Here is a 17,745-nt window from a genome sequence, read left to right on the forward strand (position 1 = left end):
ATGACAGATGATTTTATTGTTTTCCTTGCAGTACACTCACTATAAGATGAAAGTGGAAGGTGTTATAAAGCAGAATGCATCATGGGGGTTAGATGACATCATAAGCAATAGGATGTGTTATGACCTTGAAGCATGGTGTCAGGAAGGGGGCTGCATTTCTTTCCTGATGCCTTTGTGTTTCCTGCCAGTATGTGTCATGGCAAACTGTAAAGGATGGCAAAGCTCCAACTATTGAGTCACAGAGTGGATCTATGGTATGTCACTGCAGTTTGCAGTATTGTGTGTCTGTAATTCCAGTGATTAGGGGTGGCAGTGCAGTTCTTTGTCGAGTTATTGCGTGGTTGCATCGAATGGTTGGAAACTGTTCTTCTGTCTTCCTCTCTCCATCCCTCATACCCCTGCACTTCTGCTGAATTTCCAGCCTCAGCCATGCTGCCGTGGAGAGTTGGTGTAGGGAAATACAGGAAGCTAGGAAGCTTGCTGACTACAGTTTGGTGAGTGGAGGCTAACCAAGTCTTTGAAGGAAGTGAAGAGATTTGTGCCCTTCAAATATCTCTGTTCAGAATCCTTAATCCTGGTGCTGCTACAACCCCTTGCAGGCTCCTTGGAAACACGGTAGATAAAGGTGCCATTTATTGTACTGTGAACCATACAGACCAAAAAGTTTAGAGTTGTTATTCTTGACATATGCTGTGTCAGCATATCTTAGACTGGTGCAGTAACTGAGGCTCTACAGTTAACCACCATGCTGCTGGCTTAGGGAAGAGATAACTATAATCCAGGCTTCCTGCTGTTGATTGCTATTCAGTGACCTCTGTTGGTCAGTATGTGCTGGCATTGGACGAGGAGCTGAATTGAGTGTGGCTATGATGCTCTCAGCAGTCATTAAGCTTACCAGAAGGCTGCTGGTAACTGTGGACTGAGCTTAACCTGGCTGCCCAGGTGAGGTGACCCAGATCCACCTCTTAAATGTTCGGTCTTTTAATTGGCTGCAAGGCCAGTTTTGGAGATGTGAACTGTAACGCGAGTCCACTGGTTACGCAACAAGCTTTATTAATTAAGCAGACAATAATATGAACTGGAATAATAAAATGAATATCAGCAGGAGAAACGTGAAGGTGAAAGCAATACAGAAATAAAAGAGATGTAGAGAAGAATCAGTTGTTTTATTATTTAAACATGAATATTGCAGGACGAGGCCCAGACAAAAAAATTTCTTCTTGAGCCAACCCAGCTGGATTGTACCCCAGTTCGTCAACAGGCCCACGTCAAACACATTTTCACCCTCTGCATCCGTTGACTACCCAGTCAGAGTGCAACAAGGAATGCTTTAAAAGGGCTTGCTTGAGGTACCAGAGGAGGGAATGGGCAGTGGCAGCAGACCCTCACCCATTTGCTCTTATGTTAGTCCATGTCTGTGTTCCTTGTCAAATGTTGAATTGCGAACATGAATCAAAAAATACAGATGTGTTCAAGCATGAGAAGGAATTTGCAGAAGGAAATTATTTGCACTTTGTAGTACACTGAACTATTAGGAATGCAGAGATGTTAGAATTGAATCTATATAGAGACCAGCATGTTTTCTGACAAAAACAGAAAATTCTGGAAAGACTCAACAGGTCTGGCAGCATCTGTGGAGAAGGAAACAGAGTTAATGATTTGAGTCCGTATGACTCTTCTTCAGAGCAGCTCTGAGTCTTTCCAGAATTTCCTGTTTTTGTTTCAGATTGCCAGTGTCCACAGTTTTTGCTTTTATTTTAATGTTTTCTGACAAGTTGGCGATGACTTTTTGATCCTGAGTGACTCTTATGTTGTAGATGTTTTTAGTGCACATCAAAATTCAAAATATGAAATAATGTTCCCAATGCAGAGCCACAAGTACTGGATGTGCACATCAAAAATTAGGAGTGCATATGAACAGGCCTGGAACAATTTTCCATCCATTAAGTGTAAGGTGTTGTGGAGGGTTTATTTTTGTACCCGAGCTCTCAATATGCTTTCTTGGTGAAGAAATTATGTGGTAGGAGCGCCTATTTCCAATGTTTTTTTTAATATTGATTCTTGGGATATGGGCTTTACTAGCATTTATTGCCCATCCCTTGTTGCCTTGGAAGAGGTGGTGGTGAGCTGCTTGCTTGAACTGCTACATTCTGTGTGGTGAAGGTACTCCACAACGTTGTTGGGCAAACAGTTCCTGAATTTTGATCCAGCGATGATAAACAAACACTCAATATATGCCCAAGTCAAGAAGTTGGGTGATTGGGAGGGAAGCTTGGAGGTGGTGGTGTTCCCTCTTGTCCTTCTAGAACCTCCATAACATGACTCAATCAGAGTGGCTGTACTACATAATTAAAGTCATTTTATATTTTGGGAATTATGGTTTTCAAATCAAAATAAAGGGTGAATAATTTCCTGTGGAATTTTGTTTAAGAAGCCTATGACCTACAGTTATGTAATGTATGTTTGTAGTCACCATATAGGATAATGGCTTTTATTTCTTGTAAACAACATGAAATATTGATAAACTGCAGTTCTATGTCAATTTAGAAGAAAGTTAATTGCGCTACTATTATCGGCTCATGTAAATCTTTGATACACTTGTCAGATTTTCAGACTCATGCTTACTATATTTTGGTGGCATGCTTTGGAACTTGTGCTTTTTTTTAAAAGGTAACTTTCAAACATGATTCATCAACTGTGGAAGTGCAAGACGACCACATCAAAGGTCCCCTTAAGGTATGCATTCATACTCTTACAATTTTCCTTAACTTAATGATTGAGGAGGGTGTATCCTGAGAAGTGTAATAGCTCCAAATAAAACTCACGGTTTGCAATATTTATAGGTTGATACATTGAATGGATTTTATTGAAGTGCTAGTCTATTCTACTATTATTAAAACCACGGATTCCAAATGCTTTTTTAACAGCCTTCTTAACTTGTCCTGCTACCTTCAAAGGTTTGTTTGCATTCATCCCCAGGTATCTCTGTTCATATTGTCTCTCCTCATTCTTTCTACCAAAATGTATCACTTCACACTTTTCTTATTAAATTCCACCTGCCATGCCTGTCCATTTCACCAGTCTGCCTGTCCAAAGCCTGTTACTATCCACCTAATTGTTTACTACATTTCCAAGGTTCATGACTGTGATGTCATCTGTAAATTTTGAAATTATGCCCTGTATTCTCCAGTCCAAGTCCATTTTTGTCTGATAATGCTCCTGTGAAGCGCTTTGGGATGTATTACCATGTTAAATGTGCTAAAATGCAATACATTGTTGATTTGCTTGCCCTGATGGCAGTAACCTGTTCTGTGACATGAGATTGTAAATGGTTCAATTCTTCACCCTTTTTTGAATGCTGAAATTATTCAAACTTTATTCAAAATCTGAATAATTCTCAATGGAAAGTAGTTGCTGCAATGTGATGTAAACATCGTCATGAAAAAGGAAAAAGATTACACTGGGTGTATACAGTACAAATCAAACAAGATAATCTGTAACATATCTGGGTTTGCAGATTAAACTTGGCATATAACAGATGGGCTGTGTTTTTGGAGTTTATGATTTCAGCTCTGGTACCATGACCACTGCCATTCATACTATAATTATCATTTCTAGAGCTTTGATTCATCCCTCTTTACAGCACACTGTGTAACCCATCTCAGATTGTACTGAAGCTTTTCTGTCACCCTAGTTTGCTGCAGTCATGTGTATAATATTTACAAGGATGTAATATATGCAGCACTATGCTCATTTGAATTCCTGTTTCTTCATGTTCTGTGTTTTACAGTGTCACTGACAACCTGTGTGGTTCTGTTTTCTTGTTGCCATTTTCCTTCCATCCTGCTGTCCCTGAAGGAGTTGACCAATCCTGCAGGTCTGTTGACCTATTGGTGTCAATTAACCTGAAATTTCTCATTTTAGTCTATTTCACAAAGGCAAGGCTGAGACTGAGTGCTCACCAAATCAACCAGCCACAAAGATCATTCCAGCCAACCCCTCTCCCAACACACGGCTCATTCCAGCCGACCCCTCTCCCAACACACGGGTCATTCCGGCTGACCCCTCTCCCAACACACGGGCCCCTGCAGCTGACCCTATCCTGTCCTTGCCTCCTGGCAGGGATTACTCAATGTGCTATTGAATGGGTCACCTTGATTGTTTTTGCTTTCTCTACTCTAGAACCTTGATGTCAACCATATCCCTTTGATTGACCCTAAATGTGATCAGGCAACTGGACAGAGTGTAGTGGTCAAACATGAGCTACTTAGCAGGGTAAATATGCAGAGCCATTATGGGGTGCTGTGAAAACAGATATGTTAATTCTTTTTTGTAGGTCCTTATTCATAGGTTGTTGGTCAGTATTCCTGCAGGCTCTAATTCTTTAAGCTATTAGGCACATTTTCTTTATGATTACACTGCTTGCTGATTGTTGTTCCAGCTGATGTAATGCAGCATAAATATCCTGCTTCCTCTTGGGTGCTTTCCTCTTGGTTTGAGCCATTAAATGTTCTCCACAGTACAGTCAATTTGCAGAACTGAATATAATTAAATCTCAGTAGTTATATAAATGCTACTTCCCCTGTGCAGATAATGTGGACAGGGTCGATTTTCAGCTCGCACGCAGATGAACTGAGCTGCCCCTTTATTGGACAGATGTGTCCAGGGAGATCACTGGGATTCCTTCTCTCCTCCAAGGGAGTGACCATTGATTCTTGCTGACTTCTGGCCCTGGGAGCTCTTTACCTTACCCATGTGGCCACTCCTCTTACCCGCACTGAGAGATTGCCTGACCCGCTGGACCAACGCAGCCAAAACTGGTACAAAAGCAAAATACCGCAGCTGTGGAAATCTGAAACAAGAACAAGAAATGCCAAAAAACTCGGCAGGTCAGGCAGCACCTGTGTGGAGAGAAACAGAGTTAACTTTGAGACCATCAGAGTTCTTGAGTTAAGACAAAGGGTCATCAACTTGAAACATTATCTCTGTTTCTGTCCACGGACGCTGCCTGAACTGCTGAGTTTTTTCAGCATTTTATGTTGGGCAAACTGGTCTTGTCATTGCTTGCACTTTCGGCAAAGCTCATCAGACTGGTCAGAAAGGGAAACCTGGTGGTTTTTAATTTTTAAATTATTCTCTTCCTTCTTACTTTGCCTTCCCTTCTTCCTCTTGCCCCCCACTGCCAGAAGGTCAGGGTTATTAAGGCCACCTATCTCCCACCAGCACCCTTCCTGAGAATGGCTAACTCTGCACAGACCGTGAATTGAACTTATGACCATCCTGCTTTGTGTGCTTCAGTACCGAACTATAGATGGTACATTTGCTCATTGAATAATCTGGGTTATACTGCCCCATTTGATAATATTGATGTTGTAAGGAGCCATAGTGGAGTTGATGTAAAAGTTCAGCCATGATCTTGTGGAATGCCTGAGTAAGCTCGAGGGGCAGTATAAGCATTTCTTATGTTCTTATATTCTGTTCTTCCCTTATCAATAATGCACACAACCTGTGGTGACTCCCAGATTGCTGGGCATCCTAAAGAGTAGAATGGCTTCACCTGATGCTCCACATACAAACCTCTATTTTCAACCTTTTAAAGGGTGGCAGCTCTAGATCAGAAAGGGGCTGTTCTGACAAGTGGTGATTAAGCTATGGCCAGCATTGAGTGAAATACACAGGCCCTTAGGGACACCATTAGTCTCTTGCTATCCAATTTCTACAGCTCTACCAAGTTAATTAGAGGCATTCAGCTCCAAATCTCATTACAGCCTTGGTTCAAACATGGAAAAAAGAACTGAATTCCAGAGGTCAGGTGAAAGTCACTGCCCTTGACACTCGGGCAGCATTTGACCGAGTGTGGCATCAAGCAACCCGAGCAAAATTAGAGTTGACATGATTCGGTGGGGTGGGGGACGTAATATCTCCACTGTCATGAGGTCAGAAGTGGAGATGTTCTCTGATGTTTGCACACTGCTCAGTTGCATCCACGACTTCTCAGATACTAGAGCAGTCTGTGCCTGCATGCAGCAAGACCCTTGGCAACATTTCAGACTTGGGCAATAACTTCACTCTCCACAAGTGCCAGGCAATGACCATCTTCAACAGGGGCGAATCTAACCATCTCCCCTTGACGTTCAATGGCATGACCATCACTGACTTCTCCACTATCAACATCCTGTGAGCTACCATTGACCAGAAACTGAACTGGACCAGCCACGTAAATACTGTGGCTACAAGAGCAAGACAGAGGCTGGGAATTCTGCAGAGAGTAACTCACTCCCTGACTCTCCAAAGCCTATCCACCATCCCCACAAGGTCCAAGTCGAGAGTGTGATACAATATTCTCAACTTGCCAGGGTGAGCGCAGCTCCAACAACACTCAGGAAGCTCAGTAGGTCGGTATCCCATCCACCACATTAAACTTCTCACTCCTGCCATCATTGGGGTACAGTGTCAGCTGTGTGTGCCATCTACAAGTTGCACTGCAGCAACTCACCAAGGCTCCTTAGGTAGCACCTTCCAAACCCACAACCTCTACCACCTAGAAGGACAAGGGCAGCAGATGCATGGGGACAGTGCCACCTGCGAGTTCCCCTCCAAGTCCACGTCATCCTGACTTGGAACTATATCGCTGTTCCTGCACATTGTTGGGTCAAAATCCTGGAACTCCTTTCATAACAGCACTGTGGATGTACTTACACCATGTGCACTACAGCAGTTGAACCAGGCAACTCACCACCATCATCTCCCATCAGTTGACCAAGTAGGTCTTTATAAGTTACAAAGTTTCTGATCAAATGAGGACAAATTTTAGGTTACCTAATAATACAGATAAGGTTTTCCACATTCTTGGATTTCAGTTCAACTTCCACAAACAGACATTCCTTGTAGTTACTGAAACTTTTTTTGTACACGTGCTTTCGTTCCTCGTAAAAGCTCTGTCAAGTTTGGAAAGAATACTTTGACACCAAGACCTGTGATTCATACATACCATTTTCTAAACCAAAACTGAGCAACCTCTTTGTTTTCTCGCAGCGCCATTCTAAATGGGATACTGAGAGGGAAACACAGAAAATGAGCTGCAGTGCAGTATCTTTTGCTGAATCCCTCATTTCCTGCCTTTGGAATAGTTGAATCTAGAGATAACAATGTTCTACTGGCCATCCTCATATCTTATACACTTCATAAACTTGATCCAATCTAAAACTTTGCAGCCTGTATTCTAACTCATAATCCCTGTGCCCACTGACCTACATTGGCACCTGGTCCAATTTAAAATTCTCATCCTTGTGTTCAAATCCCTCCATGGCCTCGCCCTTTCCCTAACCTTGTAAGCTCCTCCAGCCCGACTATCCTGCAAGATATTCTGGCCTCTTGCGCATCCCAGATTTTCTTTGCTCCTCCATTGGTGGCCACTCTTTCAGCTGTCCAGCTTCCAAGCACTGAAATTCCTTCTGCCTCTACCTCCTCCTCCTTTAAAGAGATGCTCTTTAAAACCAACCTCTTTGACCATGTTTTTGGTCACCTGTACAAATGTTTTCTTGTGTGGCTCCATGTGAAATTTGGTTTGATAACGCTACTGTGAAGTGCCATGGATAGTTTGCAAACATACAAAATGACGAACAGGAAAAGACCAGCTGGTCCCGCTTAACAGTCATAATGGCTGGACCATGAGTAGGCATTCCTTCTCTTCCTCTCTACTCTCTAACCCCAGCCACATAGTCTCCGAGGAGAAGCAATAAAAACAGAAAAACAAAGGGGCAATAGGAGAAACAATGCTTTGGAAAATTCCTCTCCGACCACCTCAAGCAATTGAAACCAGTGTGATCTATAAAGGCACTTGACTTCCATATAATATGATCTCTGCCCAGTCGAGAACTTGACCGGCTCCCTGTTACAGGTGTACAAGGAGTCAGCACTCGCCACACCAGCTGGCACGGCACTGTATTCCAGATACTCGGTATTCTTTTTTTTCCTAGCGTTTACCATGTTAAAGGCATTATGTGAATACATGTTATTGTGGCTGACCTCAGCTGGCATCCCATTGTGTGAGGTACACGAAATTCAAGTGGAAGGGCAGTAAGTTACCCATATACATCTTCCAGCATTCAATTCAGACTGGGTCACTTTTGTATTAGTACTGACTAAGTCCCTGAAAGACCAGACGTAATCCTGTCCTATTCCTTCCAATTTCACAGAATCATAGAATCTTTACAGTGCAGAAGAAAGCCATTCAGCCCATCGAGTCTGCACTGGCTCTCTGAAAGAGCATTCTACCTAGTTCCACTCCCCTACCTTATCCCTGTAACCTTACACATTCTTTCTTTTCAGATAATAATACAATTCCCTTTTGAATACCTTGATTGAACCTGCCTCCACCACCCTTTTCAGGAAGTTCGTTCCAGACTCCAACCACCCTTTGGGTGAAAAAACTTTTCCTCACCTCACTACTACTCCTTTCCCCAATTATTTTGAATCTGTGCCCTCTAGTTCTTGATGTTCCCTTGAGTGGGAACAGTTTCTCACTATTTACCCTGCCCATGTCCCTCAGGATCTTGAATACCTCTATCAAGTTTCCCCTCAGCCTTCTTTTCTCCAAGGGAAAGAGTCCCAACCTCTCCAATATATCCTCATAGCTACTGTTCTTTATCTCTGGAATCATTCTTGTGAATCTCCTATCTACTCCAATTCCTTCACACCCTTCCTCAAGTATGGTGCACAGAACTGGATGCAACAGCTCCCTATCCCTGCTTCCTCCTCAGGTAAAGTTAATTGAACCACTTATACTGAAAGCTTCTGTATGAACTCAGCTGATGGGTGTGATTTGTTCCCTTTTACATGTTACTGATTGGATGTGACTTCCACTGCAGGTAGGAGCTGTTGTCGAAGTGAAGAACCCTGATGGGACATGCCAAATGGCTGTCATCAATAAGCTAACTGATGCAAGCTGGTACACTGTAGGTAAGAAAAGAGTAATTCTAAAAAGTGTCCCCATTATATCAGACTGCAGAAAGAGATATTTTTGAAAATATTACAGGTCTAATGTCAGTGATGAGAAAACTACTAGAGACTATTGTCGAGGACAAAACTACTTCCCACTTGGAACAGCACAGATTTATTAAAGGCAAATGATATCTTTCTATCCTGATTTGAGTAACAGAGAATAGATGAAAGTAGTGCAGGAGATGTACATGTGGGCTTTCAGAAGGTATTTGATAAGGCACAGGATGACAGATTTATTTCAGAAATAGAAGCACATGGGATTAAGTAGACAGTGGTAACTTGGGTATGTAATTGGCTCAGGACTGGGAGGCAGACAGTCGTGTTGAACAGTATTTTTCTGACAGGAGAGGAGTATGCAGCGGGGGTTTTCCAGTGATCGGTATTGGAATCATTGCTTTTCTTTTGTATAAGGAATACAATTTCAAAGTTTGTGGATGGTGCAAAACTTGTCAACATGGTAAATAGTGAGGAGGATAGTAGCAGATTTCAGGAGAACATAGACTAGTGAAATGGGCAGATACATGGCAGGTGCAATTTAATGCGGGTAAGTGTGAACTGGTGCTCTTTGAGAGAAACAGTATGGCCAAAATGGTGCTAATTTGAGGGTCTCAAAGAACGGATGCTGGGGAGGTAGTGCTTGTTCATAGACCTTTGAAGCTGACGGGAAAATTGGCAAGACAGTTGAGAAAGTGGATGGGAAACTTGGCTTTGTAAATAGGAGCATTGAATACAAAAACAAAGAAGTTGTGCTAAACCTTTACAAATCTTTGGTTGGGCCTCAGCTGCAGTATTTTGTACAATTCTGGGCACTAAACTTTAGGAAGGATGTCAAGGTTTTGGAGAGGATACAGAGGAGGTTTTCTAGGATGCTACTGTGGAAGAGGTACTTTAGTTATGTGAAGAGACTGGGGAAGCTGGGATTGCTCTTTTTAGGGAAGAGAGCATTAGGGGGAGACCTAATGGAGAATATCAGAACTTTTGAGTGCTTTTGTTGGAGCAAGTAAGAAGAAATTATTTCCTCCAGTAAGTAGGTCAGTAACCAGAGATCACAGATTTAAAATCATTGGCAAAAAAACTAGAGGGGAAATGAAGTGAAATTATTTCACACAATGGGTTGTTGAGATTTGTTGTGATTCTGAAAGGGTGGTGGAAGTAGATTCCATTGGAAATTTCAAAATGCAATTGGACCTGGACATGAAGAGGACTAATTTACAGGGTCAGGTGGGCAAAAAACACCTTGGGCATGGAACTAAATTAAATGGTTCTTTGAAGGTGCATGTGCAAGCACTGGCACAAAATGTTGAATGGCCGTTTTCTGTCCTGTAAAATTCTATGATTCAATGTGCAATTCAGTGATTCGTATCTCATTATTAGTTTGCAAAGTTTTTCTTCCCCTCTCTCAATGTTGTGTGTAAATAATTCCAAATCTAACCCTTGAGTTAATATTTGTGCCATATGATGTTAAAGGAATCTCAAACCAGCTATGCGTTGCTAAGTGTGTAGAATTTCTTCGTAACTTTTCTCCATAGCCACAAATGACATCCTATGCAACTAGGACAAAGGGTAAACTATCCCTCCTTGTTCTTTTCAAATTGTCTGCAGCCTTTGACATGGTTGACCACACCATCCTCCTCCAACACTTCCCCACTGTCGTCCTGCCGGGTGGGACTGCTCTCACCTAGTTCTATTCTTATCTATCTAATCGCAGTCAAAAGTATCACTTGCAATAGCTTCTCTTACTGCCCCCCACCAAGGATCTATCCTTGGCCACCTCCTTATTTCTCACCTACATGCTGTCGCTTGGTGCCATCATCGGAAAGCACAATTAATGTTCATATATATGCTGACAACACCAAGTTCTACGTCACCACCACCTCTCTCAACTCCTCCACTGTTGCAAAATTATCAGATTGCTTATCCAACATGCAGTACTGGATGAAAGGAAATTTTCTTCCCAATGTTTAATTGGAGGTTGAAGCCATTGCTTTCAGTCCCTGCACCAAACTTTGTCGCCTAGCTACTGACTACATCCTTTTACCTAGCAACTGCTTGAGTTTAAACCGGATTACTCACAACCTTGATGCCATATTTGAGCTCAAGATAAACTTTTGACCACATATTTGCACCAACACTAATACTGTCTATTTCCACCTCCACGACTTTGTTCTTGTCTCAGCTCAGCTGCTGCTGAAACCCTCATTTATGCTTTTGTTACCCCTGGACATGACTATTCCTAGCTGGTCTACCTTAAACTACCCTCAGTAAACAGAAGCAAGGAAGTTAGAGATCCAATTGATCTGTGGGAGCCTAATTTTAAATATGTTAACGAAGTGCTCTTCCTCTCTGGCAAGACACTTACACACACCGTAGAAACAGCAGTGGCCCGTACGCAGTGGGTTGGGCATGCGTTCCTCCATTTAAAGAGTTTAAAACTGTAATCCTCTGACCTTGGCCATTGGGTGAAGAGGGTAGTTGTGAATATAAAACCCCTGTTTACCAGATGAGACATTTAAACAAGGGCCCCATCTGCCCTTTCAAATGGAAATAAAATGGCACAATTTCAGAGGATCAGGGGATTCTCCCCAGTATCTGGGTTCAATATTTATTCCCCAAACAACATCACCAAAAACAGGTACCTCATCATTATCATATTGCTGTTTGCGAGAGCTGTGTGGAATTTGACTGCTGAGTTTCCTATATTACAACAGTGACTACACTTCAAAGGTACTTCATTGACTGTAAAGCACTTTGGAACATTCTGGGGTGTTGTGAAAGATGCAGCAGAAATGCAATTATTCTTGCTATTAAATGTGGAGACATAGGGGACTTTTGAAATTGCAATTCAACTTGTCTGTCATAGCTTTTAATAATTTTGAGCAGGGTAGGTAAAGAGGAGCAATAGATGTAGCTTATTGGGATTTCCAAGAGACATTCGATAAGATGCTTCTTAAAAGGTTACCGCACAAGCTAAGAGCTCGTGGCGTTGGGGGTAATACATTAGCGAGGATAAGAGTATTGGTTTACTAACGGGAAACAGAGTTAGGATAAGTGGGTCATTTTGGAGTTGGAAAACTGCAACTGAAGGATGCCATAGGGATCAGTGCTGGGATCTCACCTATTTGCAATCTCTATTGATGATGATTTGGATAAAGGGACCAAGTGTATTGTAGCCAAATGTGTTGATGATACAAAGATAGCTGTGAAAGCAGAGGACAGAGTCTGCTAATTGACATAGGTATGTTAAGTGAGTGGACAAAAATTTGGCAGATTGAATATAATATGGGAAAGTATGAGGTTATCCATTTTGGTAGGAAAAGTCAAAAAGCAGAATATTCTTTAAATGGAGAGTCAGAAGAATCCTGTGGTACAGAACAATCTGTGTGTCCTTGTACAGGAACTCCAAAAAGTTTGCATGCAGGTACATGTGAAGTAAGTAATTAGGAAGACAAATGTTGACCTTTGTTGTAAGGAAAATGGAGTATAAGAGTAGGAAAGTCTTATTACAACTGTACAGGGCATTGGCGAGACCCAAATCTGGAGTACTGTGTAGTAGTGGTCTCCTTACATAAAAAGGGGGATATATTTGCTTTGGAAGCAGTTCAGAAGAAGTTCACTAGGCTGAGTCCTGGGATGAAGAGGTTGCCTTATGAGGGAAGGTTGAGCAGCTTGGACCTATACTCATTGGCGTTTAGAAGAATGAGAAGTACTCATATTGAAACATATAAGATTTTGAGGGTGCTTGACATGGTAGATGCTGAGAGAATATTTACCCTCATGGAGGAACCAAAAATTAGGGGCACAGTTTCAAAATATGCGGTCATCAATTTGAGATTTGACATGAGGGATAGGGGTCATTAATCTTTGGAATTCTCTAGTCCAGAAGGCAGTGGAGGCTAGGTTATTGAATATATTCAAGGCTGAGTTAGATAGATTCTTGTAGGTTATGGGGAACAGGCAGGAAAGTGGTGTTAAGGCCCAGATCAATAATTTTATTGAATGGTGGAGCAAGCTTGAGGGGCTGCATGGCCAACTCTTCCCCCTGTTTATTATGTTCACATGTGCATTGGCAGCTGGTCATATAAATTGATCTTTGCCTCTGTTATCCAGAAGTTGATTAGTCTGCCCCTCCCGAAACTTGGTATGAGCTGAGGATCGTTCTTGATCTTGTTCTGTAGTCCATGCTATCTTGTGCTATGTTTTTGGAATAGCAGATTTTAAACACATCCGATTTTCGCTGAGATTTTTTTCTGAGCTATCCAGAAATATGGAACGTGAAGGTTCACTGAATACCATCAGTACAATGTAAACATTTTGGACCAGGTTTTCATGCTTTCGCCCATGTTGGAATGGAGGTGGGGAGGATTTTGAAATGGTTGGCAGGACCCAATTCTGGTATTTCCAGCCTCATTTCCATCATGTGGGATTTTTATGGCCCCAGGATGAGGGTGAGGGTTGTGAGCCGCATGCAGCAATCCTGCAAGCCAGCTCCTGCTCCGTTGCAGATTTGGGCATTTTACAACCCTTGCTGTGTCCTTGGAGTCTGGTATGTTTTCTTAGGAGACACCAGTTCATGACACCTCAAAGAAGTCGTGAACCATGTGGTATGCTGAGTCTGGAGTCGGGAACCCTTTGATCAGTAAGCTCAAAAGCTGTTAACATCTTCACATGTCGTAATGGTGTATGATAAGTTAAATATGTATTTGATAGAGTGATTAATGATAGGGCTTTGTTTAGGAAAGGTAAGTGACTATTAAATTGACCAGTACTGTGAAAGTGTTCAGATGCATTAGATTACTTTATCCAGTAGTCTGCATGTGTCAGCTTTCCCCTGTAATCTAATCTTTCATTGTCCATTCAGCCATCTGTTGAGCCTTTGAAGCAGTGCAACATATGGTTACCTGTTTGGATATTCCAAAGGCTTTAATGCATTCAACTCTGGGGGCTTTGTTGACACAGCTGTGCACTGGAATCCCATTTTGAATGCTTGACTAAGCTCCAAACCCCACAAAGAGATTCAGCTCATTCAGATTGTGAATGCAGCTGTCAAGGGGACTGAGTTTTATGAGCTGTTAATGGGAATTAAGTTTCTTGAAGTGGATTTTGAACTTGACAGTTTCATGAGCATCTCAAAGACTTGCCAATGTTATTATGGGGCTCATGAAATAGTGGATACTGGGTGAGTGAGCATGGGGAATATGGAGCGGGTATAAAGGGGCATGGGGAGAATGAGGGGAATGGTGGATGTATGAGGGCTAGGGTGTCTAACACACGTAACAGAACTCTCCCATTGAACAGGGGCGGACCTTCTAACCTGCCTACCTTGGCATCCGCCCGCCCGCCCGCATTCTTGCCTGGGAACTGCTTGGGGAGGTGGCCACACTGACTCCATCCTGTCACCATCATAAAAATACTGTGGGTGGGCACTGCCAGGCAGGAGGTGGAATCGTGAAATCGGGAAATGGCCCAACTCATGATTCCTGGCTTGAAGCTGAAAACCTGGCCCTTAATATTTTGGAGTATCAGTCGATCAACGTTCACCAAAATTGCCTTTGTGCAAAAAAATTACCTTCATTTCACAGCCTCAGGAGCAGGAACCAAACATTTTGCAGTCATGGTGTAATTGGACCGTCCTTGTTCTGTACCTCGGAGAAAAAGACATGACATTTGAATCTGTCAAATCATTCTATTCGGTTGACTACTGTTCATACAGCTGTTAAACAACCATGTGATTTGATGCCAGTAAGTAAGCCATTTTCTAACTTTTGCTTTAATGCTGTTAAGCAAGTTTGGTTTAAAAAGAATCTAGTATCGAAGTTACTGCTTTGGTACAGTTTGACCAAGCTGACTTTAGATTTCCAGGTAACATAATTGGAGTAGTTAAGTTGTAATAAACTCTTCTGCATTCAAATATGACACTAGGTCAGTCAACAAGGCCTAGTTTGAGTATACACTGCAGTATGTGGTGCTTTTTTTAAAACTATTTTTGTCTGTTGGGAAGGATTAATCTGGAATGCAATGAATCTTCTGCGGCAAAGTCATTAATTCACAGCATAAAAATGGGTTTTCTTAATTCTGCTTAATTGTTGATTACTATTATTCTCTCTTAATTTTGTACAATAGATTTTAGTGGAAATCCCCAGAAAGCTTGCAGCCATAGCATTAATGGGGCTATAAAAAGAGGAGTTGCATTTTGGGCTGTCTTTAAGGCCCTCGGCACATCCTAAAATGTTTTACAGCCAATACAGTAGTTTTGAAGTGTAATCGCTGTTGTAATGTAGGAATTGTGGCAGTTAATTTGTTCACAGCAAGCTCCCACAAACAACAATGTGATCATGATTAAATCTTTTTTCTCAGTAATGTTGGTTGAGACATAAATATTGACCAGGACACCACTTTGAATCGTGTCTTTGAAGAGGTCTGTTATGCCCACCTGAGAGGGAAGACAAGGCCTAGTCTTCAGTCTTAAAAAAACAAAATTTCATTCCATTTAATCCAGTTCCCAGAGGGCACTGTTGGATTACTAGGATGCCAAGACCATAATACTTTGCAATGCAGGCAGGTGTGACATAACAGTTTTGAGCAAACTGGCTTCAAGATTGTCATCCCAGCATATTAATGCAAAGTCATTGTATTTCTTTAACATATCAGAAATGTGTCACTGATCAGGTTGTCTAGGTTGTAATATTGTGAGCCAATTAATTTATTATAGCATTTCAGGAAACTAGCTTTGTGACCACATATCTGCTGCTTGCAGATTTATTGTATTGTGACCAATAGTCTAGGAAATATCACATTAAACCAAAGTGCTTCAATGTTATACCAGCTTCTTCTTATAGATCCATGGAATGGTTAGCTTGGAAGGAGGCTATTTGGCCCATCAAATACATGCTGGCTCCCTGCAAGAACAATTTAGCTAGTCCCACTCCCCAGCCCTTCCCCTGTAGCTCTGCAAATATTTTCCCTTCATTGAAATACTTCAAAAGTTCACTGTAAGCCAAGAACTTTTTTTCCAGTGCCTTCTGTGTTCATGGCTCATAATCAGAGCTTGCACTCCAAAACTGAAGGCCCTGAACAGGATCATTTATGCCAATGTCTATATCTTCAATTGCATATAATGAGGGTGTGCAAAGATTAAAAGGCTTCAAGCAGCATGCGCTGGGATGCAATGGGTCAAAAGAGGGGATACAAATGCTTTTGGTGTTTAAGGAGGACTGTTGACCATATATGTGTTTAGGGGATGGTGTATGGCCCCAAGGAGGCTATCCAAGTATCTAAGAATGGTACCCGAGTGTAAATGACATTAAAGGAGAGGTGCAAAGCATAAGGGCTCTAAGGAGTGTGAGCACGTATATAGGATCTAAGGAGGGTGCATGAGGTTTAACAGGGTGTAAGCAGGGCAGCCGAAGATTTGCAGCCGATATTCTCTAAGTTACATGGCCATGCAACAACTCGAAAGTTCCCTTGTAAGAACGTGTGAGTTAGCTACTTTATGTTCCTGTGCATCACGGTAAAAAAAATTTAAAGGGCCTGAACACTTAAATAAATCATTTGTGCACTTCAAAAAAAAAATGAGAGGGTATGTTGTCTGCAATGTACGAGAGTATCTGAGGATGTTCAAAATGAATAAAGGTATCCAAGGGTGTAAAGGTGTACGAAATTATTCAAACATGCACAGAATGTATGAGGATTAACAGAGTTGTATGCAAGGTAGTTGAGGATGTAAGCAGGGTAGCCAAGGATGTACAGGGTATACACAAAGTCATCAGGTATGAAAAGGGACCACGAGAGGTGACCAAATAGAGGTCTTTAAATTTAAGGAGGGGTTCTAGGATGGACGTAGGGATGATGTTTCCACTTATAACGGTCGCATATACTAAATAGACATTAATAAATACAGTAAGGAATTCAGGAGAAACCTCTTTACCTAGAGAGTGGCAAAAAATGTTGGAAATTGATACCACATGAAGTAGTTGAGATAAGTAGCATAGATGTATATAAGAGGAAACTAGATAAACACATGAGCGAGAAAGAAATGGAAGCATATGTTGATCGGATTAGAGTAGTTGGGTGGGAGGAGGCTCATTTGGAGCCTGAACACTGGTGTGAAGCAGTTGGGCCATATGACCTGTTTCTGTGCTGTAAATTGTTTGCAATTTTGGCATGTGGCTCCGGTATCTCCGAAGTGTTTATGTAGGAAAATGCAGCAGCCAATTTACACAGGGAGATCACACAAGTGATCATGTGGTGAATGACAGTTAATATCATTTTCATGGTATTGGTTGAGGGAGGAGTGTTGGCCTGCACACTGGAAGGACTCTCTGCTCTTCATCGTGCCATGGAATTTTGAGTGCCCACCTAAACTGGTAGACATGGCAAGAGCACTAATGCCTTATTTGAAGGGTGGTGCCTCTGAGTTTTTTCAGTGGAGTGCTGGCCTAGGCTACTATTTAATTAAGGTGAGAGAGAGAAACCAGGAAATTGTAGACCTGTGCATTCTACATTTGTTGTGGGGAAGATATAATGAAGGGTGGAATGACTGAGCACTTGGAGAAATTAGTGAACAAACTTGGATTTAGAAATATTTAAACAATGTGTAATGAGCCTAATTGTAATTTTTGAGTAAGTAAAGTCAGGGGAATGTCTATAGATATAGTTTGTACAGCTTCCAGAAGGCATTCAGTAAGGTTCCATTAACAGCCTGTTAGCTGAAATGAAGGCTAATGGAAATAAAGGCAAATTATT

At 41.8% G+C, this 17,745-nt stretch overlaps 1 protein-coding gene across 1 annotated transcript in view; it reads left to right on the plus strand.

The window, feature by feature from the left end:
* The window catches only part of arid4b (AT-rich interaction domain 4B), a 177,516-nt gene that overhangs the window by 52,871 nt on the left and 106,900 nt on the right, over positions 1–17,745 (plus strand). Inside the window, exons 4-5 of the mRNA XM_078541697.1 lie at positions 2,671–2,736; positions 8,871–8,961. Coding sequence (XP_078397823.1) covers positions 2,671–2,736; positions 8,871–8,961 — 157 coding nt within the window. The remainder of the gene's footprint in view (positions 1–2,670; positions 2,737–8,870; positions 8,962–17,745) is intronic.

This window comes from Cetorhinus maximus, chromosome 5 (assembly GCF_964194155.1).
Source record: "Cetorhinus maximus chromosome 5, sCetMax3.hap1.1, whole genome shotgun sequence".
Taxonomy (NCBI): domain Eukaryota; kingdom Metazoa; phylum Chordata; class Chondrichthyes; order Lamniformes; family Cetorhinidae; genus Cetorhinus; species Cetorhinus maximus.